General features: G+C 43.8%; 1 protein-coding gene across 7 annotated transcripts in view; it reads right to left on the bottom strand.

The window, feature by feature from the left end:
• The window catches only part of LOC135908429 (GRIP and coiled-coil domain-containing protein 2-like), a 217,187-nt gene that overhangs the window by 149,787 nt on the left and 43,682 nt on the right, over positions 1-23,718 (bottom strand). For all 7 annotated transcript variants that reach the window (XM_070529776.1, XM_070529774.1, XM_070529777.1 and 4 more), the window contains 4 exons: positions 23,622-23,711; positions 19,077-19,265; positions 10,758-10,958; positions 7,611-7,773 (listed from right to left, as the gene is read on the bottom strand). In XM_070529776.1, coding sequence (XP_070385877.1) covers positions 7,611-7,773; positions 10,758-10,958; positions 19,077-19,265; positions 23,622-23,711 — 643 coding nt within the window. The remainder of the gene's footprint in view (positions 1-7,610; positions 7,774-10,757; positions 10,959-19,076; positions 19,266-23,621; positions 23,712-23,718) is intronic.

The following is a 23,718-nucleotide window of genomic DNA, read 5'->3' as shown; positions in this document are numbered from 1 at the left end:
GTTGGTAGCCGTCCGTGAACAACTTTGTTCCCATCCCAAACTCGTTTTCGTTTGCAGGGCAATTTGTCAGCTTTCCGAGAGTCGCAAAGCTCCTGCGAATAGATGTACGTCGATTCGGCACCAAACCGCAACTTCAGTCGCCGACGCCCAAAGAAGCAGCACTGATTAGGCCTAATGGCGTCGGCAGTGTGATAATCGGCTGCAAGACGTTGCGAAATACTTGCTGCTACATTCGACCTTGTGGTTCAGCGCTCGATCTCGAGATCATGCATATGGTTTAGATTGATCTTGTTAAGGCTTATTGGTGGGCTAGTTGGTTCTGATTCATAGTGAACAAATAACAGCTCGAAAAGACAAGGACGAGACGGCAACACACTGCTGACCGTTGTCATCGGGTTACGGGGTCGCCGCGTATCCAACACGATCTGCGTGCCTTCAGGCGTATGTCTAGTTGACCTGACCTGCGCACTTACTGAATGCACGCTGATTTTGTTGCCGTTCCCTTTGCCAGCATCTCATTATCGTTTTGATCAGTCCTGTTGATTTGAACGAACCTTGTGCGGACAGAAGCAGCGCTGGCCGATGTGGTGCCATTCTGTAGATCGCGGTATTTGGGTGCTGTGTGCACGATCACCACATCGACAGGCATAGCAGAAGCACTCGCCAAAGTTCATGACCGCATCAGCAGGGGCAGGGCGGCGCATTCACGGCGTGCTTGGTGCTCATTTTGCACCGAAAACAATTATAAATGAGGTGCTCGCTATGTGCCATCAAGATGTGCAGCCTCCACGGTGCACACGAGATGCAGCACAGCGAACTGTAGATATTCAATTCATGAATCGAATTTTCGAACCATCACTATTCGATTCAGTTCTATTTGAGCATTCACAAACCCCTAATTGTTAGAAGAGAAAATGAATGCAAAGGTAATCTTTGTTCTAATTTCACGCCAAACCAACATCACCTAGACAGCACAAGGCTTGTTCACTCTGATCCATGATGTCATGCTATCTGGCATGACTGCTGCAGGATCTAATGGGGATGTTCCTGAGTAAACCTTGGTGATTTCGACGTCACTGCTTTTGTTGCGTCAACCTTGGCAATGAAAATTTCGGGCCAGGTAGCATGACATCAGGGATCAGAGTGAATAGGCCTAGTGATATCCAGGTAGTGTTGGCCAAACCCCAATGCCAGTTTGACATCCCGGATTTCAAAGTATTATTTCGTATTTAGGCCACACTGGCTCAGTAAAAGTTCCAGAAACTGTTTACTCTTTTGCTCCTTTAGAACACCATTTTTGCCAATAAACAATTATCTCAACCCTAGCAGATGCCACCAAATTCCGTGATGTCTTGGTGACTGGTGCAGTAACTCAGTGACTGGTGCGGTAACTCAGAAGGCGTCGTAGTCACCATCCACCTAAGTATTTTCTGGCTTACCAACCCTATTCTCTAAGTAAGAGCTACTTTCTCATTTAAGTGTCCCTTTAAGCATCGAAGTACAACACATGCCTGACAATAAAGAACACCACCAGCAGTGATGTCATATTTGCTACAGCTGCACATTGGACAAAGAAATAATTTGTGGTAACTCTCAAGTATACAAAAAGAATACCATCTCTATCATTTCCATGACTAGGTATAAGCATGAAGAGTGCATTATATCACTGATGATGCTCGCTGCCATCATCGAAGGTTTTTTTTTTCTTATTCTTTCACTGCAACACTAACCACTGTCCCCACATTTTTATTTATAGCATCATCATTTTAGCCTTACTTGGTTATTGTGACTTTTTTGCCACACCTCTGTCCAAGAACAAGTTAACTGACACTGCACATTTATTTATTTATTTAGAAAACACCTTACAGGCCTTGCATAGGGCATTGAGTAAAGGGGCATCATAACAAGTACAAAAAGTGAACAATTTCCAATTGCATATAGTCTTTCCCTCCTGCTAACACACGCAATGTGATTTTGTATTTTGTAGGTAGCAGTGGCTTAATTTAATATGCAGTGGCACTGGCATTAGTGTGACTCTACAGGTGCAATTTAACCCACGCATGTATGGTAGCGAAAACAAGTACCAAATGGTCATAGACAACATACATGTAAAATGGCAATCCAACTCTTGAAAAAATGTGCCTTTTTGAACAAAGCGCTGCCTAGTGTCACTCTGGGGGTACTGCAACCTCTTGTATATTCTATAAAGATTTGTTATTGTGGTGCTACTCCTAAGCTTCTGCCAGAACTGATTTTACAGCGAACCTGTTTATCTCTAGCCCCCGTATGCATTGCCTGCATGCGTTCCCGGAGAGGAGGGGGGACCTTAAGTTTGTATAGATAGGAAGGGTCGGGGAGAGGAAAAAAGTGTGGCAATGGCGCTGCAGCAATGGAGATGGGTAAAGGGAGAGGGGAAAGAGTGTGGCAACTGCGCCTGTGAATGTGGCCTGCGCTTCTCTCGTTACGACGTCAGGCAGATCGGAGGTGCTGGCACGGCTGCTGCTGCGGTTGTGGCAGATGCATGGGAGGTGCGGTGCATGCGGCAGCGCTTGTGTTGCCAGTGTTAAAGCCATTGCAGCTTTCAAAAGTAGCACCATTCTTAGATCTTTCCACCACTCCACTTTCCTTGGCACTTCCTCCATGCCGCCTCCTGTTGCCCCAGACTCCTCCGCTCCCGATCTGGCCAATCCATGTCACATGGAAGTACGCTTTGCACTCTTGTAGATTTTTTTATTTCCAGCGCACTGTGATTGCCATTCTAGGATCAGTGCAATGAAAGTGTTGTATGCGCAAACAGATTGATCAAGTGCGTTAGCGGACCAGATCAAATGTGTTCGGGACAAGCCCTTCATTGTGATGCCGTAATGCTTTTTTGTTTACCATCCAGTGAGCACAACGCACAAAGTGTGGACGCATAGGATCGGGCAGGCAGACTTCAAGGAGGTTGCAAAAAACACACGGCTTTGTGAAATGGCACAGTTCTTCATTACTTCTTCTTTTGAACCTCATTTACGCCTGCCTCTTTAAAAAAGTGCTTGCGTATGTGTCCACGCTGTGCGCGGTTTTTAGGATGTTTGTGTTGACTTTTTTTGGAATGTGCTCGCTTTATTTCATAGTAGTTTTATGTTGCCACGAAAGTGCTCGCATCTACAGCTGGCGTGTGACATAAAAGAGACTTCTTTTTTCAGCTCTACCAGAAGTTAGCACATTCTCGGTGCTTTTTTAAGGCTCACTAAGGCTTGCGAAGAGATTTATACAGTACCAGTGCCACCCACGACGATAATGGAAGAGAAAATAGTCTAGAGGAATTCGAAATCCCACAGGTAACGCCGGAAGAAGTAAAGAAAGCCTTGGGAGATATGCAAAGGGGGAAGGCAGCTGGGGAGGATCAGGTAACAGCAGATTTGTTGAAGGATGGTGGGCAGATTGTTCTAGAGAAACTGGCCACCCTGTATACGCAATGCCTCATAACGTCGAGCGTACCGCAATCTTGGAAAAACGCTTACATAATCCTAATCCATAAGAAAGGGGACGCCAAAGACTTGAAAAATTATAGACCAATCAGCTTACTGTCTGTTGCCTACAAACTATTTACTAAGGTAATCGCAAATAGAAGCAGGAACACATTAGACTTCTCTCAACCAAAGGTCCAGGCAGGATTTCGTAAAGGCCACTCAACAATAGACCATATTCACACTATCAATCAAGTGATAGAGAAATGTGCAGAATATAACCAACCCTTATATATAGCTTTCATTGATTACGAGAAAGCATTTGATTCTGTCGAAATCTCAGCAGTCATGGAGGCATTACGGAATCGGGGTGTAGACGAGCCATATGTAAAAATACTGAAAAATATCTATAGCGGCTCCACAGCCACCGTAGTCCTCCATAAAGAAAGCAACAAAATCCCAATAAAGAAAGGCGTCAGGCAGGGAGATACGATCTCTCCAATGCTATTCACAGCGTGTTTACAGGAGGTATTCAGAGACCTGGATTGGGAAGAAATGGGGATAAAAGTTAATGGAGAATACCTTAGTAACTTGCGATTTGCTGATGATATTGCCTTGCTTAGTAACTCAGGGGACCAAGTGCAATGCATGCTCACTGACCTGGAGAGGCAAAGCAGAAGAGTGGGTCTAAAAATTAATCTGCAGAAAACTAAAGTAATGTTTAACAGTCGCGGAAGAGAACAGCAGTTTACAATAGGCAGCGAGGCACTGGAAGTCGTAAGGGAATACACCTACTTGTGGCAGGTAGTGACTGCGAATCCGGATCATGAGACAGAAATAATCAGAAGAATAAGAATGGGCTGGGGTGCGTTTGGCAGGCATTCTCAGATCATGAACAGCAGGTTGCCATTATCCCTCAAGAGAAAAGTGTATAATAGCTGTGTCTTACCAGTACTCACCTACGGGGCAGAAACCTGGAGGCTTACGAAAAGGGTTCTACTCAAATTGAGGACGACGCAACGAGCTATGGAAAAAGAATGATAGGTGTAACGTTAAGGGATAAGAAAAGAGCAGATTGGGTGAGGGAACAAACGCGAGTTAATGATATTTTAGTTGAAATCAAGAAAAAGAAATGGGCATGGGCAGGACATGTAATGAGGAGGGAAGATAACCGATGGTCATTAAGGGTTACGGACTGGATTCCAAGGGAAGGGAAGCGTAGCAGGGGACGGCTGAAAGTTAGATGGGCGGATGAGATTAAGAAGTTTGCAGGGATGGCACGGCCACAATTAGTACATGACCGGGGTTGTTGGAGAAATATGGGAGAGGCCTTTGCCCTGCAGTGGGCGTAACCAGGCTGATGATGATGATGATGATGAAGGCTTGCGAATGCAGTTGTTTTGCTTCAATGTACACGCGCATGTATTGATTTGGTTTGTGGTGTTTAACACGTTTAGTGTCCCGAAGGTTGTAGTGGATGGCTCCGGATAACTTAATTTAGGTAACCTGAGACTGTTTAATGTGCACTTTGATCACACAGTATACAGGACTCTTGCATTTCGTACCTATCCCGGCTGCTGCCGGACGCATCTTTGAAGTCGGAGGGATGAGCAGCAGCTACTCGCACGTTTTGAGTGCAGGATTATCATAGCAGAGAAAGGCCACAAATGACCATGGACACCTGATAATGATTAGCATTCTTACTGCTTAACATTAAAATTTTTGCACGTCCAATTAAGTAAATGGATCTTGCAGGCGTCTGTGCACTGTACATTGCCTTGCACCTCTTATGACAAATAATTTCGCGGTTTTTTATTATGGAGTGCGGTCAGAGTTGCTGTCCTTGAGCACCTTTATTAAACCTATGTAAGAATTCTTTGGTAGTACAACCCTCTTGTTATCTTTGTCTCTAATATATGGTTCAAAAATGGTGTTCCAATTATAGAAACACTGCTTCCCTGCAACGGATTTACAACCCAAAAGAATACAGACGTGCGGAGTATGCAGATATAAAATTAGCACTTCAACAAAAGCGTTAGTGTTTAATAATGGGGCGGAGGGGATAATTATTTTCGAAACCTCTGTCTAGTTTTGCCATGAAGTTCATTCTTGCTATCAAATGCCAACCTCTTGCACTACGAGAACAAGGTGAAAGTGGGAGCCTTGTTCTCGCTTTGCTCATCGTCTTTACATCTCCTGCTTTTCCCCTGTCTTTCCTCAACCTCTTGCACTGTAATAAATGAAATAAATAAACGATTTCATGAGCTGCGAAAACTACCGGTACGTTGTTCACATTATCAATACCGTCTAAGTGTGAAAAGATTGCTCATGGCTGCCAGAACCCGTGCATTAGCTACGCATCTGTAAAAGGCGCAGAGCAGAAGCAGCCTAGTTTCTAGGCATTGCTGACCCAAGACAGTTGGAATCTTTCACAAGCTGGCCAAACCAAAGTATTCTGCAGGTCACGTATATGGACCTACGAAACCACGTTCACATACATTCATGCAGTCAAAACTTGTTGAAACTCTGGCAATTATGCACGTGTTTGAGCATACCACGAGCATGCGTCATGCTTCAGCAACACGAATTCTCAACATGCGGATGCTTTATGTCTTAAATAATGGTCCTTTTCTCTATATTTTTGCACAATTCCAATATGGCATTATAAAGGTCATTTACTGACTGATGAAGCAAAATCTCGACTCAAAAACTGCTCTGCAAGGCTGGAACGAAGTTTTCCGCGGATTTCATTCAGTAGCGCGTAAGCCGTCGTCTGCTACAGCAGATCTGATCTAGGTGGCGCCACCATCAATGCTGTGCTGAGCGGGAGAGTGAAACTGAGGAGGAGGGAAGTGGTTGGTGCTACTTTTAAACATTCAGTTGCTTTACGTAGTGTGGTGATTCACACCAGAGGAATGAGCGGAGAAGTGTCTACAGGAAAAACGCAAATACAGCCAGCAACAGTAGGACCCCGTAAAAGCGGAGAACTTGTAGTAAACAGCTTCACTAGTAATCCGTCCCCATATGAATGTTGCAGCCCCACAAAATTTTCAATTGGTGGTTATTCAGTTATGGTAGGGTCGTGGTTAAGGAGTTTTCCAGCTTCACCTAGTTCATCGCCATGTGCTTGCACACTTTATATTCGCCATTGTCACGTGCGCAGTTTGAGTTACAGGTGTCGCAAAAACCAATTGCGATCTCGTTTCATATTTCTGAAAGTTTTAATATAACATGCTCACCTGCAAGGTTCTCCTGAACCGTGCAATTACTTTGTTTAGAGGTGGACGATTGCAAACTGGCGATACTGCTATGCATGCCTCCTTTTTTGCGAGACGTGCGGTAACTGATAAAATGTCATCTAGCTATTAAACAATTGATTATTGCAAATTTCTAATTTACTTAATTTTTCTGATGGGTGCACAACAAAGAGTATGCTTGCGGGAGCTCACATGGCATGCCTTGGTTTCGCGGCCATGTCCCCCTTGGGCGGTATTCTTTAACAATCCACTACATTTTCTATTTATATAAACTCATTGTTTCGGACATGTCTCCACCGCCACTGCAGTGCTGTCTTTGTCCCTCAGCACTACACATGGTAAGAATGGAAAATGAAATAGAACATTACAAAATACAGGCCCTAGTTATGCCAAACCTATTTAAGCATTAACATAACATAAGCATTAACATGTTAATTTTATTAGATTTGTAAAAGAATTATGCTAGTTTATCCATGTATAATACTGCACAAATATTTTGTTGCTTTAATGGCACCTATAAAATCATTTATTCGTTTTTTCTTGAAATAAATCACCCTGAAAAATGTAAGACTTCCAATAAAAAATGTGACCCCAAGAGGACGCATTTCTGGAAAAAAATGTGACCCTCAAAGTGTTGAAATGTGCTGGCATTGCTGCAACTCTACAGGTCTACCAGCTTGAAACCGGGTTCACTTAGCCTGCTATGAGCATTTCATGCTTAACCGCAAGTGTACATCAAGCTTATGATAACAGCAGCGAAGAATTGCCACAGCTCCCATTTCCAGCATAGTTGAGCTAAACACAACAGCTAAACGCTAAGTATGTATGCTGGGCATGCATTAAGCCCTGCTGGGCACACATTCTTTGCTTAAAGGAGATGTGATACCTAAAAAACACTCACCAATGTGTTCAACAAGGTTGGTAATTTTGGACTGGTAAGCCAACGACTCTTTCCTAGTGTTGTCTAGCTCATCATTTTTCTCCTTCAAAAGGTTATTCAGTTCTGTTACAGTGTGCTCATAGTCGGCAATCTCCAGGTTCTGAAGTGTGTGCATTTTAGTCTCCTGCAAAAAGAGCCAGCAAACAAGAATGATGCACTTTTACATTCCAACTTTCTGCACCTTGAATGAAGCAGCAGCAGCACATCATTCTTTCAGAAGCACCACAAAAAACTCAATATGGTGGGTGGATTAGAAAGCCAACACATGAAAGTATTCCTGAAAGTGAACGAGAATATGATCTCGGACACGCTTAGATCTCCTCATCCATTTACACTCGAACCTCCTTATAACAATACAGGATATATAAGAAAACAATGAATATAACGCGGTAAATGAAATCCCCTTGAAATCCCCATAGATATCCATGTATATAAAACCTTGTTTTAATGAAGAAAAATTGTCCTGCCAATAAATATAACGACCCAGATTCATCTTCGAAACCAAAAAATACCTGATCGTTGGGGCCGAGTACATCGCTTTCCATGTGGTTCGGCCCTTGTTCGCCGCAGCAGTTCTAAACGCAGCAGTCCAATGTCAACTGCATCGTCAAGCAACACTGGTCTTTCTCACCGCTGCACATAGCTACACAAGCAGCAGTTCACTATCATACTTCTGCATTGACCTCTCTTGTGCTTGCCTGGCTGCGCGAGCCACACGACAGTGCGCATCTACACACAGCGCTATGAATGATGGGGCAGTATGAATGAAGGCGCAATGCAGGCAGGTGCAGCTGGGCTTGGCCTCCGGGATCGCCCTGGAGCAATATCGAGGTTTTTGCGCATGTCTGCGCAAGTGGCACCATGTTGCGTGGCAATGCACGGCGGATCAGAAGGCAGCTACCTAAAGGGTGTCGTATCAGGTTGCTAAGTCGCGTGTTGCAGACGCTGCAGATTCTTTTGTTTTATTCAAATTTCATCACATGAGTGGCCGTGTAGCAGTTACGTGGGCCGTAAAGCTGTCTTCTTATTTCCATGTTTACAATTGTGCACCCCATTGGGCATACCGTATTTACTCGCATAATGATCGCACTTTTTTTGTCAGAAAAATTGAAGCAAATTCAGGGGTGCAATCATTACGCGGGTTAAATTTCCCGGGAAAAAAAAATTTTTTCTTTCGTCCGCGTTTGCTGCGGGATGCGAGATTGCGGGTGTGGGACACCAAAACAAAAATGGCGGCTAGCGGAGCGAGCCGAACGCGCCAAACGCGATTTTTTTTTTCTTCTCGTGAGTACATTACGTGCATTGAAACAGTTTCTTCCGTATTAGTGATGAATAATATCGTTAATATCGGCAAGTTTGCGGCAATAACGTAGCCATGTCCACTTTGAGGGGACAGTAATAGGTGGGCGCGCTTAGCTGCCAGTGACAGAAACACATGACGGGCATGCTGCGGAAACTGCGGCATCTGTCTTCACTACTTTCCGCTAAGGGTGGGCGAATATCTTAGCTGTGTTACAAGCGTCGGCGTATGAATAGGGCACACTTTTAACGTATCAGAGTAAACGTGGCTACTATCATTGCCGCGCGCGATTTGTTGCGTGCTCACGAGTGCAAAAGCAGATGAAAAGAATCGAAATGCGCCTTTATTGTTTTTGTTGACATCAGCCATTATAAAGCCAACCCATAATAAAGGCAAGTTTGGTTGTACCTCATTTTGTCATGGAAGTGCGGAAAGTGATGAAAGTAATGAAATGAGGCATCTACTTAAAAGAATGTTTAGTGCGTGCAGGCCGCTTGGCTTGTCTTGAAGAGTCGTTCGCGTAGCATTCGACAGGTGGTAAGCGCGATCATTATTCGCTAGACTTAGCATACGACATATCGCTGCGGCAAGTTCGGGGTGCGATCATTACGCGGGAAATAAAAAAAATCGAATTTTGACGACAAATTTTAGGGGTGCGATCATTACGCGAGTGCGATCATTATGCGAGTAAATACGGTATATTGCAGTACACGGAAATAATGGATATAATGAAGTACTGTATACAACTAAGTAATTTCGGCTCCCCCTTCAATTTCGTTATAATGAGGTTCAAGTGTAGTTCTGTTCAGTTACAGGATAATCCTAAACAGTGTGATGATGAGGATGATTGGAGTTTATTGGCGCAAGGGCCAGAAGTGCTCAAAGACCACCAAGGCCATGATAAGAAACTGCCATTGCTAAACGAATAGTGATCATCGAGAAGTAGATGAAACACGGCTGTATAGAGGCCTAAAATATATTCTTTGAAAAGTGCGTAAATGTATTCTTAATAAAACTGGACAATGATACATGACATATGGTATGAAAAAACGATGTACTATGAAGAGGTGATGTACTAAAATATGTCGCTAAAAGTAGCCCAACTGCCTCACCAAGGCCCTTAAGCATAAGGTACTGGAGGCACGTACCATACAGGTTGTTACTATCGCAGCATCAGCCTCTCGTGAGAGGATGTGCTACGAATATTGTGGGCTTATAATGCACAATAAATCGACACCTTGTAAAAATTTTAAAACTGATTTATGATCAAAAATTGGTTCTGCTCCAACAAACATTGCTGGATGAAGGGGAATGTGGCATCGGTATGTTATAGGAAAGTACTTTTTTCGTTGAGCTTCTGCTTCCCAACACTCCACCAAGATGTGGAGAACGGTCAGCCTCTCACCGCACCTACCACAGAGAGGAGGTTCACTACCAGTCAGGAGGTAAGAATGCGTACCATAGGGTATGTGTGTCCTATTCTCAGATGACAGAACATGACATCAGTTTGTCGCGCTTTTGTTACTGAAGGCCAATTTCGTACGTGCAGCTTAATTAAATTAAGTTTATTTGAGGTTTCATGGTTCCAGATGAATTGCCAAAAGTTTCTCAGCGTTCTGGGCAAGAAAGGCTTCAACTCTGTGGGCGGGATAGCTATGGCTAAACAGTGTGTAGGAATGGTATAATTGGTGGTGTATGTACTGACTAGACAGCATTTAATATTTGTTTTCTTGTCATGTCTGCATTTCTTAAATTGTAGATACACTAGCAATGTGTACATAATAATTAATAATTAAGATTATGCCTGCCTTCTGCACTTTCTCCAGTTGCATGGCAGTCCTAGCAAGCTGCTCCTTTTCAGCAAGCATTTGCTTGTTGGCCTCCGAGAGCTGCTCCTCCAAGACCTTGATGTGGCACAGCAACTTCTCCTCTTGTTCCTTAGCACTACTAGCTTGAGACTCCGCTGAGGTCAGCTTGCCCTCCAATTCTGCCTTGCAATGCTCCCAAGCCTGCACACACACAAAAGCGTTGCAAAAGATCCTCCGAAAACACTAGCAAATTATTGAACCTACTATAGACTCCCTTCATGATGAACACAAAAGGAACTTGCTTGCTGCTTGGAAATTTGCTTGTTTTTCTCATCTGTTCAGCTTATTTAAGAATTCATCTGAACATCCTTGAGGAAGTTCTCAGCAATGCTAGACAGTACGCCTTGGAGGCAACCAAATGCCAGCTGAATCTGCTGCTTATGGTGTGCACACAAAGTATTATACTACTAACCATACAACAAAAAACTTAGCTTGGCCTGCCATTGCCGACTTGGTCAGTGGAAACAAAAACAGACGTACTCAGTAATGAAAAGCATGTATATTCCGATCAGACGTTTGTGTCTCATGCTGCCACTGCCCCAATACAACAAGTCACAAGGGCCTCAGTGTTCTGCAGAATATTTGTGCAAATTCAAACAGGTTACAAGAACTTCCCACTTTCCAAACAAATTTAGTGCAAAATACAAACTAGCGTAACAGATTTCTCCAATTAAAGGGATACTGATGCATTAAACATTTGTTTATTGCTTTATTGGTCTTGCGACAACTCAACATTCAAATAATTCTGACATTTCTGCGTTATGAAATCCAAATTTGACTGTTTTACTGCATACGAGCTCAAGTGATCGATTCTGTCAGTGAGACAATGGCGTAGCCAGAAATATTTTTTTTTAGGTGTTATATGCCACCAGTAAAAAAACAGAAAGAGAGCCTGAGCACAAATAACAGCTTAGTCATTCTTGTGCTCTAATAAAGCCGAAGGGTTATTTGTTTCATTCACTGTAATACAGTATCTTCATAAAAACACGGGTGCACACAGGACTCCAAAGACTTATTTTCTTCCAAAAGAACACTTGCATGAAAAAAAAACACAAATGTACCAGAACATTCATGCCAACATAAGAGCCCACACACATACACACACTATAAGCATGAGATTGAAAGTATATGTAAAAAATGCAATGAAAGGGCTCCATGGAATCAAAATCAACAGAGTGAAGCTTTTAGAGAGACGACTGTGAGTCTTACGGGAATCACAATGCCGAGTGAAGGAACAAAAGACGGAGACACAATAACTTCAGCTTAGTGGTGCCACCTGGTGTTTAGAACAGGGACCATTTTTGTCAACAAACCGACACTCTTATTTTCATTTTTACATTTTAATATATCGATGAGGTGTGTAAATAGCACGGGCCAAAAAAAGACTGAAAGGACGGAGAGAGGGGGGTATGTGGCGCTCAGAAAATTTTGGGGGTTGTTCTGACACCAAAACTACCCCCTGACTATGCCCCTGCAGTGCAATGAATCTAATGCCAACTTTAACGGTGTCATCATACCATGATTTGCTCATTTCATGGTGAATTTCAAATATAAATTGGTAATTGCATTCATTCATAATGTTTTCAAGCATTTTCGCAGTACTTATTGAGTTGAAAGTAGGTGAAGTTCTGCCATAAAGTCCAGTGATGCCAGTTCCTCAGTTAGCACATGTACTATACAAAGCAAGTGTCCCTACACTATCGCTGCAGCCAAATATATAGGTGAAAAACATGAGGGAAACTGAACGTCCTTAAGCTGCTATGATCGTGCTGCCAAGCACCATCATAGCTAAGGATGCCTGGTAAAAGCAGGCATCCATAGCTGAAAAACACCGCCTCAAAGCTTTTCTTTTCAGAGTATATATATATATATTTCCATTTCACCACGAACAGTAACATGAATCTTAATGATACCTGAACATCACCTCAGGCACACATGAAAAGAAAAATATGGAGGACGCTTAAAGAGTGGAATGCAATAGCATTCAAAGATCCCCGACTGCTTCTCACGCTTCTCGGCAACTGCAGCGTACGTAACCGTAATGTTTACCGGAAAACGCTCGTGGCGAACGCTATGCATGAAGGCCGGCTTTCTGGTCAAAACGCAGCCTTTTGCAGGAGTCGCGATGCGGTGGAGGCGAGTGCCATCTGGAAGTCTTTCAAGGAAGCGGGTGCGCTGCTCTGTGGACTCTGAGATATTTAGGTACCGGCGTGCACAAATGGCAGACGCCGTCTCCTGTCTGTGCTTTGTAAAAACGCTGGAAAAAGGGTTTGTTTGAGTTTTCGCATAACAGAATTATGTTTTCTCGTATATTCAAATTACAATCCGAGAGCTATCCTGTCTGTAGGTTGTGTGAAGTTCTAGTTTACGATTTTTCCACGTATTTTAGCCTGAGAAATTCAATTAGTTCAGTGAATTCCTTGCGTCACATGAACAGTTTGGGTATGTGTGGTATTTTCTGCAACGTGCGCTCCTTAACACTATCACATTAAGAGTAGTGCTGTGATAACCACGCTGCAATGCTTCACTTAGGGCAAAATTTGCTCTAAGCGACACTATCGCTGCAGCAGTTGCCTATAAAAAGGGAAGGGGCATATACTCCAATGGGGCTCTTTGCTTTGGATTTTATAGTAACTACAGGCAAATATCATGGACTAGCGTGAAATGCGAAGTGTTTGAGCATACAATTTATTTACAACTCATTTGCCCCACTTCACATAATTTTCTTTTTTTTATTACTGTGAGAAGCAACTCATTGCACTCACAAATTACCTGTTTGCTGCTACAGACAGAATTCACAGCAAGTGCATCTATCGGGATTTCTGCAAATAATTTGACTTGGTTTCTCATCAGCTTCTCTGGTTCAAGCTTTGCAAACTCCACCTCAGATTCATACATTCTTCCTTGGATCGAAAATGTTCTCATTATATCTCAGTTTGTCACTGCGAATGATTTATCACTCTGTTCTATTGCTTTACGAGTTCAAGGTTCTGCCCTGGTTCGTTTACTTTTCTTCATTTACATCAATGACATGCCAACTTCCCATTATTCGATCCATTAGATGGTTCACTTGTGTATTGCTTTGTAGCTCAAGTTGACTATGCTGCTTATTGCTGTGTAAAGCATTTCAGCTTATTTGTTCCTCCAGCATATGCGTGCTATTCGTTTAGCTACATCCACAGCAAAACCTTGTTAATTGAAGTCATCGGGACCACAAAAGATCTTCGAATTAAGCAGGTTTTCGAATGAACCGAACACAAAAAAAAATGCAACCCAGGCAAAAAATTTCGCTGCAGGAATGCACTATTTTGATTCGGCGTTCTTTGAATTTCTTAAAGTAATCAGAGATGCTGGTTTGCTGCGTCCTGTAGTTTGAGGCTCCAAAGGTCATGTTTTCTAGTTGGCCAACTATGTGCAGCATTTGAGAATTTTCACTGTGGCACTCAACAAAACTGCGAATAACGTTCAGCAATCCAATAACTTCCCCGAGAGCAGGTGCTCGGGAGGGCTCGTTAACGTCGTCATCGTCGCTGTCATCGCACACGGTCGCATCAGCAATAGCTTCGCTCTCAAACTCCGAGTAGCATGTTTGTTGATCATTTTCAAAGTTCAGATACTCGGCAAAGCCAACTGCACCGGATTCGCTATCCTCTGCGCAGAGTGCATTGATGAGGTCGCAATACTCTGCTCCTTCTTCATCAAGCGCACATGAATAGTCAGCATCTGCATCGGCAGGGCTTTCCTTCGAGAAGCCAGCATGTTCAAAAGACCGCATGATCAAAGTGGGTTCCACTTGCTTCCATGCATACAAAAGAAGACATATGGCCCCGAGGAGGTCGATGGAGTACTCCTTGCCATTGCCTTGCCAATGTCACAGCAAAGGAGCATGCACTTGAGCAGGTGATGGCGGTAAATTTTCATGTGGTGAATGACGCCTTGGTCTATTGGCTGCGTGATCGACGTGGTGTTCGGAGGAAGAAATAGCATCCTGATAGCTTTCAGGTGTGGGATGTCACCATGTGCCAGGCAATTATCAACAACAAAAAGTACATTCCTGCCTGTGGTCACGAACTTACGGTCAAGCTGCCGAATGTAATCTTCAAATATTGCGCCTGTGACCCAGGCTTTCTTCAGGGTGTCTACCAAGTTGACATTTCCGAATTCCCCGAGTTTTCCAGGTTTTCCCTGAGTGCCTTTGCAAAATTCCCAGAGTGATGCAGAACTATGTTTTACGTCAAGACAGGCTAAAACCATATTGCCCGATGCTGTCACTCTCTAGTAAGCATATGAAAAAAAAAAAGACAATTCAAATTTTAATACTAGGTAGTAATGTTCATGTTATTCAAAAAGAGAATAGAAGGGATGGTTTTAGGATGACAAATAAAATGTTTTCGAAAAAAAATTGCAAATCGAGTCGGGCATTCTCAAATACAGTCGCCGACCGATTTTCCAGACTCCAAAAATTCGGACATGCCCGAATATTCGGTCAGCTTTGCGGCACCGCCATTCTCCCCATGGACCATAATGTATAACAACTGCCGAAAGTTCGGACACCTTGCAACCTCCCGTCTGATTTTTCGGACTCTCCTTGAGCCAACTCGGTCGAGAGCACCGTGCACCGACTCTGACCGGTGCACGGTTCGACTTGCTGAACGCCATTTTTGTTTTGAATGGAGCTTCCTTGCTGCCCCACGAAGTGGCGCTACTGGAAATCCCCGCTCATCATCATCGTTTCTGCCTGGTTCGATAGAGTGGATCTGCAGCAGTTCCGGTTTCAGCTTAGTAAGCCATGTCAAGACAATCCAGCAGCTGATTAGTTTCTTCGCGCACAACGCTGCAAGCAGGCCGCGTTTTTTCACTTGTGTGACTGGTGTCGGCATGGCGGTGTTTGCTTTGTGTGCTGTGTCGAGGTTTCGGCGATCCAACGCGGCATACGGAAACATCGCGTCAAGTCTCTAATGGCGCCGACAGTGCCCGCGCAGACTGCGCTGCGGAATGCCGGCAAGCGGGTGCCGGGAGGGCGAAGATTTGTCGCCTTCCGATGTGCTCCCTACCGACGCGGAAAATGTTCTGCCGAGACTTGCGCAGTGGTTGCATTGCGATTCCGGACACCGTCTCATTGACAGTTTCACAGGTGGTGACGCTGCTGTACTGACATGCGCAGAAATCGATGACGGCGAGATCATTCGTCGGGTTTCTGCTGCACCGCCGGACGATGACCGAGTCGGAAGTTGACGCACCATGTGCTACGCTGCCGTCGCATGCGGATCGTGTACAAGCAGTGACTGTGCTTTCAGCCGCCTATAGTGACCGTACGACCCTCTCTGAGATTCAGGCTTATCTGACTGCGCGTAAACGGAACAGCGTGCAACGGCGCATTCACGATTTCTTTAAGCCTACTGCCGAGCCCGAATAAGTGCGTGGAAATAAAGGATTTCATTTTTTTTTCTTAATCTGCTTTTTCGGACACCTGTTTATTCGGACATTTCCGCAGTCCCCGTGAGGTCCGAATAAACAGTCGGCGACTGTACAAATAAATAGAAGATGCATACAAAAGCAAATATTTTCGAATATGAGCTATTTCTATCAACTGGTAGCAAGCTCAGTGGCATGAGACCCGAACTTTGTCACAAATGAGATTCTTTCTCAACAGCTCATAAGTCAACCTCAACTGTCCTGACATACTCTCAGCCCACGCATGATGCCTCAGTGTTGTGTTTCACTGCTTTAAGTAGTTTATTTTGGTTTGTATCAAGCGAGACAACTGCACCTCGGCTTCAGGCAACACTTCGCTATTTGAGCTCAAGCTCCTTCAAAACAGCCGCAGCATGCTTCCTTTTCCATTCATTCCTCAATGCGTAAGTCCTTTCTGTTCTTGCCCTCCTTCCGTCACTCGTTCGTCCCACGGACCATTTAAAGCATCTTCTTGGTCAACTGAACAGTCCCCGTCCGATTTTTCGAACTACCTAGGGGCCGCGAAAACCTAAAAAAATCGGCCAGTTGGAAAAAATAAATGCATGTCCCTTACTGCCCTTAAGGGCTCGAACTGCCACAGGCACATTCGAAAATGCTCTGAAAGCCTGTCGATACACGTATTAGGCATATCAGCTCTCATACTACGACAGGAGATACCGGGTGCACGCGTGTATAATTAATGAATACATACTGTGTCCCGTGGCAATAGCCCCTTCCCACACTTGTTATGCTTCACTGCAATACTTTTGTGTATGCTTCACCAAGCAACATTTCTGTAGAGAGGGGAAGCTGACTTTCGGGAACCAGCATTATGCAACGCACCGCTTCTAAGCCAATCGCGAGGACCACAAAGTCGGTGCCATTGCTGACAGCAGTGAATTCTTTCAAAGAAAAACATGGCACCCAATGGCAAGAAGCTCAATAGCGAACGTCTAAGCAGCTAAGTCTAGCGTTGCCGCAGTGGTGGCTACGACTGCCAGCGGATCTGCGTGCGAGAGCGCCGGTTCGAGGAGGTGAGGTAATCAAAACGGCAGCGGTGGTGGCTTTTATTAAGGCCGTTTCCGACCTGCGGTTGTGGCCAAAAGTCCAGAAAATCGGACGGTGAAGGGTTCATGTGTCTGAAGTTTCAGATGTTCTGATACATTGACTCTATGGGGTACGTGGTGGTGCCGCGAAGCCGTCCAAATTATCGGGCATCCGGAAAGTTGGTCCTTGACTGTACACTGGCAACTCCTCCAGCCGAAGACAAGGCGTAAAAGATGATTAATTAAGATTCTTGTCTGTTACTCGAGTCGGCATTACCACGACTTTTGATCGTTTCAATAATATTACAGCTAATTTTCCCTGATAGAGGCACAAATTCCCAGAGTTTTCCCCCGAGTACTTAAAATCCCTGAGAATTCCCGGTTTACCCGGTTGGTAGAGACCCTGTTTCTTGTGCCGGTAGATAAGTTCATACCTTGGTGGCAGCCGTGCATTTTTAAAGCATCGAGGCTTTCCACTCTTTCAAACTACGAGTAGCGGCAGCTTGTGTTTACCGCACATGTTCGCGTTGAACAGAATGGTCATTCTTTCCCTGCCCTGCTTTCGACCCGTGACCGTGGTGTCCTTTGCTGCGAACGTTTTTGTGGGCATCATTTTGTAAAAAACGGCTGCCTTGTCAAGGTTGTACACATCGCCTGCACCGTATCGCTAAGCAACGGAGCCAATGTGTGTTTCTTCCAGTCGTCGACGATGCTCTTGTTTGCGGTGCCGCTCTCGCCACAGACTGCTATGAAGGTCAAATTATTGCGCTCTTTAAAACAGCTGAACCATCCATTGTTACACTTCAACTCTTCGTGCCCAAGTTGCAGAGCCAAGTTGTTGGCCTTCTCCTGCAGTATCATTCCATTGACAGGAGCGTGTGCTGATTTTGCTTTCTGCAGCCAGCGAGGTCACCTCGCGGCTCCAAATGACCGTCGTTTCATCGGGTTTGCGGTGAAATGGGGATCAGGAATTGCCGCATAGCACCCCAAATCTTCGAATTAACTGGGTTGGCCTAGGCTGCCGGTTCAAATTGTCTGGTCAAATTTACATAGGAAAATGCGGGACCGCAGAAAACCTTCTAATTATCTGGGATTTTGAATTAACAAATTTTGAATTAACGAGGTTTTACTGTACATGTATTATGCCCACTACCATGCCACATTGGCCTTGAAGACATAAAAATTAAAAATATACTATTTGATTAGTTGCACACGACCTTGCACACATTTCAGCAGCTGCAAGCAAATCCACATGGACAAATACCTACCTAGCACTACCACTGCAATTGTGCCCTGCTTGCAACACTTAAACAGCAGTTGATGTCTACCTCTCCCGTCTTTATCCTTCATATTTGCTTCACAAATGGTACATTTTAGGGTCGTTATTGCACCACTGCTGGCAACCAAAGTTGTTTCTGTCTATTGAGAAGTCCAATGTACAAGTTTGGCACATTGCACACACCATTTTCAACATGGACACAGAGCTGCTCAGAAGGCATACCCTTCTGCACTTTCACTAAGCAAAACGTACACGAGTAAAGCAGCAGGCAACATGACAAGACAATATTTCCATAAACGAGAGCATTTTCTAGTGTCCTTGTAGTTCCAACAAACCTTTAATATTACCATCAGTTATTACCCATGCAAGAATCATGGGAATCGTAGTTAGCATGAAGAAATTAAAACTTAATAAAAGGCTCTCATCCACTAAAATCAGTCTGCATAGGCAACGCCATCAGTGGTATGTGATGTCACCCACCTTCACCTCTGCAGTGAGCACTTCAATGATTTGCTTCAGCTTGTTTTTTTCTGCAGAAGCATCAGCAAGTGCACACTTAGCTTCAGCCAGCTCGTTGACGGCAGATGCCACCTTGACCTCCAGCTCCTTGCACAATGACCTTGTGGCCTCATTTTGGTCTTGCAGGTTGTCGTATTCATTCTGAAGACTCTGCATCCATTAACCGCAACGGACAAAACCCCGCTGTTAACAAGCTATCTGGTACAGCAGCCAACACACTTAACAATTGAAAAATTGTGGATGATCAATGGGATTCATGCGACAGTAATGCGTTAGGATTAGTTTTTGCCTGTTCTGCCCCTTCTGTAAGTTTCTGTTTGCATGGAATCATGAGGCGGGCACTGACTAAATGCATGAATGGCCAAACGATGTTGCTGTCCTTCTTGAAACTCTGTAGTACACTTACACCTTGCTTCAGCTGCTTTTGCCAAACCATCTTCCATTCCTCGCCCATATTGACTGTGCACTGCCAACACCTTGTTAAGTTAATTAAGCCAGTTAATTAAGGTAGAGGTAATTAAGTCACTCGAATCGACTTTTCGTGGTAGTTGAACCCACGAACTTTGGTGCTATATAGGTGAAGTTAAAGTACAGTTAAGATAAGAGGTAATTAAGGCTTTTGAACCCACTACCTTTGGTGGGAGCTGTACCCTCGACCTTAGGTGTTAAATAATGCAAAGACACTCGAACCAACGACCTTTGGTGGGAGTCGAACCTACATTTGGTGTTACATAGGTCAATGTTGATTAAGGCACAGTTCATTAGAGTTAACGCAACTGAGCCCACGACATTTGGTGCTAATTAGGGCAAAGTTGACTAGGGTGCAGTTAATTAAGACTGAGGTAACTAAGGCACTCAAATCCACGAGCTGTGCTAACAGTCGAATCCTCCACCTTTGCTAGGAGTCAAACCCATTAACTTTGGCGCTATATCATCATCATCAGCCTATTTTATGTTCAGTGCAGGACGAAGGCCTCTCCCTGCAATCTCCAATTACCCCCTGTCATGTGCCAACTGATTCCAACTAGCGCCTGCTAATTTCTTAATTTCATCACCCCACCTAGTCTTCTGCCATCGTCGACTGCACTTCGCTTCTCTTGGCACCCATTCTATAACCCTAATGGTCCATCGGTTATCTAACCTAAGCATTACATGACCTGCCCAGCTCCATTTTTTCCTCTTAATGTCAATTAGAATATCAGCTATACTCGTTTGCTCTCTCATCCAAACAGCTTTCTTTCTGTCTCTTGATGTTATGCCTAGCATTCTTCATTCCATTGCTCTTTGCATGATCCTTAACTTGTTCTCCAGCTTCTTTGTCAGTCTCCAAGTTTCTGCCCCATATGTCAACACCGAAAAAATGCACTGATTGTACACCTTCCTTTTCAATGATAATGGTAAGCTTCCAGTCAAGGAGCTGACAATGTCTGCCGTATGCCCTCCAACCCCTCTTTATTCTTCTGTAAATTTCCTTCTATGACCAGGGTTCCCTGTGAGTAATTGGCCTAGCTAAATGTACTCCTTCACAGACTACTGACGCTGACTGGCGATCCTAACTCTTGCTCCCTTGCCTGGCTATTCATCATTATCTTTATCTTCTGCATATTAATCCAACCCCGCTCTTACACTCTCTATTAAGGTCCTCAATCATTAGTTGTAACTCGTCCCCAGTGTTGTTCAACAGGACAATGTCATCCAAAAACCGAAGGTTGATCAGGTATTCGCCGTTCTCCCATGATCACAGTGAACAGCATTGGAAAAGATTCTGTCGTCTTGTCTAACCCTTTTCCTTATAGGTATCTTCCTACTTTTCTTGTGGAGAATTAGATTGGCTGTGGAATCTCTGTAGATATTTTCCAAGATACTTACTTAAGCGTCCTGTACTCCTTGATTACATAATGCCTCTAGGACTGCTGGTATCTCTACTGAATTAAATGCCTTTTCATAATCTATGAAAGCCACATAGAGAGGCTGATTATACTCTGCGGATTTCTCAATTACCTGATTGATGAGATGGATGTGATCCATTGTAGAGTATCCCTTCCTAAAACCAGCCTGTTCCCTTGGTTGACTGAAGTCCAGTGTTGCCCTTATTCTATTGGAGATTATCTTGGAGAATATTTTATATAATACTGGAAGTAAGCTAATGGGCTTATAATTTTTCAATTCTTTAACATCTCCCTTTTTGTGGATTAGTATACTGTTGGCATTCTTCCCGTTCTCTGGGACCCTGGAAGTCAATAGACGGTTCGTGTAAAGGACCGCCAGTTTTTCAAGCATTATGTCTCCTCCATCTTTGATTAAATCCACTGTTATTCCATCTTCTCCTGCCACTTTTCCCCCGCTTCACGTCTTGGAAGGCCCTTCTAACTTCAATGCTAGTTATAGAAGGAGCCTCTGTAACCTGTTCATTACTGCTTCGAATGGATGTATCATGGCTCCTCTGGGCACAGTACATGTTATTATAGAATTCTTCCGCTGCTTTTACTATATCTTCCGAGATTGCTGATGATACTGCCCTGCTGATCTTTAAGTGCATACCTCTTGGCTTGTCCTATGCAAAGTTTCGTTCTCATTGAGTTCATGCTGTGTACATTTTTTACGGCTTCCTCAGCCTTTCTGACACTATAATTTCTAACACCCCTTATTTTCTCCTTGTTGATCAGTTTTGACAGTTCTGCGAACTCTATAACTTGAGTTGGACACTTTCATTCTTTGTCCTTTGTTTATTAGGTCCATTGTTACTTGGGAAAGCTTGCCTACTGGTTGCCTTGGTGCCTTGCCTCCCACTTCATTGCTGCCTCTGAAGCCAGCCTAGTTACGGTTTCATTCAATGCCTCTATGTCATCATCATCATCATCTCTCTGTTCTAAGGCTGCATCTTTGTTTACAAGTAGCAGCCTGAATTGGTCTGCTTTTACCCTTTCTGCATCTAGGTTGGCCTGTTTCTTCGTGATCAATTTTACTCTTTCTCTCTTCAAATTTAGGTGAATCCTAGACCTCACCAACCTATGATCACTGCACTTTACCTAACACTTCAACATCCTTCACTATGCTGGGATCGGCAGAAAGTATGAAATCTATTTCACTTCTTGTCTCACCATTATGGCTTTTGCAGGTCCACTTTCTGTTGCTACACTTCCTGAAGAAGGTGTTCATTATATGCAGCCGTTCCCCGAATTCTACCAGCATCTCTCCTCTAGCATTCCTAGAATCGACGCCATAGTTGCCAATCGCTTGTTCGCCAGCCTGCTTTTTCCCCACATTTGCATTGAAGTCGCCCATTACTATAGTACACTGAGTTTGTACTTTTCTCATCGCTAATTCAACATCTTCATAGAACTGATCTATTTCATCCTCATCATGACTGGAAGTTGGAGCGTAGGCTCTTATTAAGTTCTTTTACGACTACTTCTATTTTCTCATTTCTGCTGTAGAATTCGTCAACGTTGCCCACAATGTCCTTATATATTAGGAATCCTACTCTGTGCTGCTTCTTATCTGGAAGTCTTCTATAGCAGAGGTCATGGCCACTTGTGAGCACTGTATAAGCCTCACCATTTCTAACTTCACTAAGGCCAATAATATCCCAAACAATGCCTGATAGGTCTTCAGACAGTCCTGCTAGGCTAGCTTCACTGGAGAGGCACAATTAATTAAGATAGTGTTAATTAAGGCTCTCGAACCCACGACCTCTGGTGAAAGTCGAACATGCAACACTTGGTGTTAAATGATGCCAACTCAGATATAGTTAATTAAGGCACTTGAACCAACGACCTGTACCAATTACTGTACGAGTTAAGGTAAAATGAATTAAGATAAAGGTAATTATGGCACTCAAACCCACAACCTTTGGTGGAAGTCGAACCCACAACTTTTTGTGTGAATTAGGGTGAAGTTAACACAGTTAAGGTAGAGTTAATTAAGGCACTCGAACCCGCGACCTTAAGGTGGGGGAAGACAAGTATTAGGAAGTAACAATGCATTCGGATGAAAATGTCAAGAAATTTAATGTCTCCTGAGCATGCAGGCTTTCGCCTTCATCCTCTTTAGCACATGCTAAAGTGACTCAACTTTAACATAGCTGTATCTTAGGTAGTTTGTAGCTACCTTACAAAATTTGTCTGAACCGTTTTAGGTGCTCTTTAACCAACAAGTTTATGCTTTTATGTGTAAGCTTTGGCTCTATTTATCACACTGTTCACAATAAAACCCTCCAGCTGTTAGTCAGCACTAATTCTGTCAGTCTTTGCTTTCCAGCATTGTTTACCTTCACAAGCCATGCTGAACCAATCACCCTACCATTGCACACTGCTGCAATTATATAAGACGCCATTTCAAGCCAGGAAGAGCTAGCGCTGGCTCAATAACATCGCGAAGCCTGCAACTTTTTTTTGCTAAAGCTCTCAACAGGCCTTCAACAAAAGCACAAGTCTACGTTACACACATAGTGTTGTGCAGCTATCATAGTTAAAATTAGGATTCCACACATTAAAGACATCTTACCTGAAAGTTCTGTACAGACTGTTTAGATGCTTGGGCATTTTTTTCAAGTTCCTGCTTCATATCAGACAACTCTCTTTCCACGAAGTTCACCTGGCAA

Source organism: Dermacentor albipictus, unplaced genomic scaffold, assembly GCF_038994185.2.
Source record: "Dermacentor albipictus isolate Rhodes 1998 colony unplaced genomic scaffold, USDA_Dalb.pri_finalv2 scaffold_30, whole genome shotgun sequence".
Lineage (NCBI taxonomy): Eukaryota > Metazoa > Arthropoda > Arachnida > Ixodida > Ixodidae > Dermacentor > Dermacentor albipictus.
Note: the sequence above shows the minus strand (reverse complement) of the source record. Positions and strands in the feature narration are given on the sequence as shown.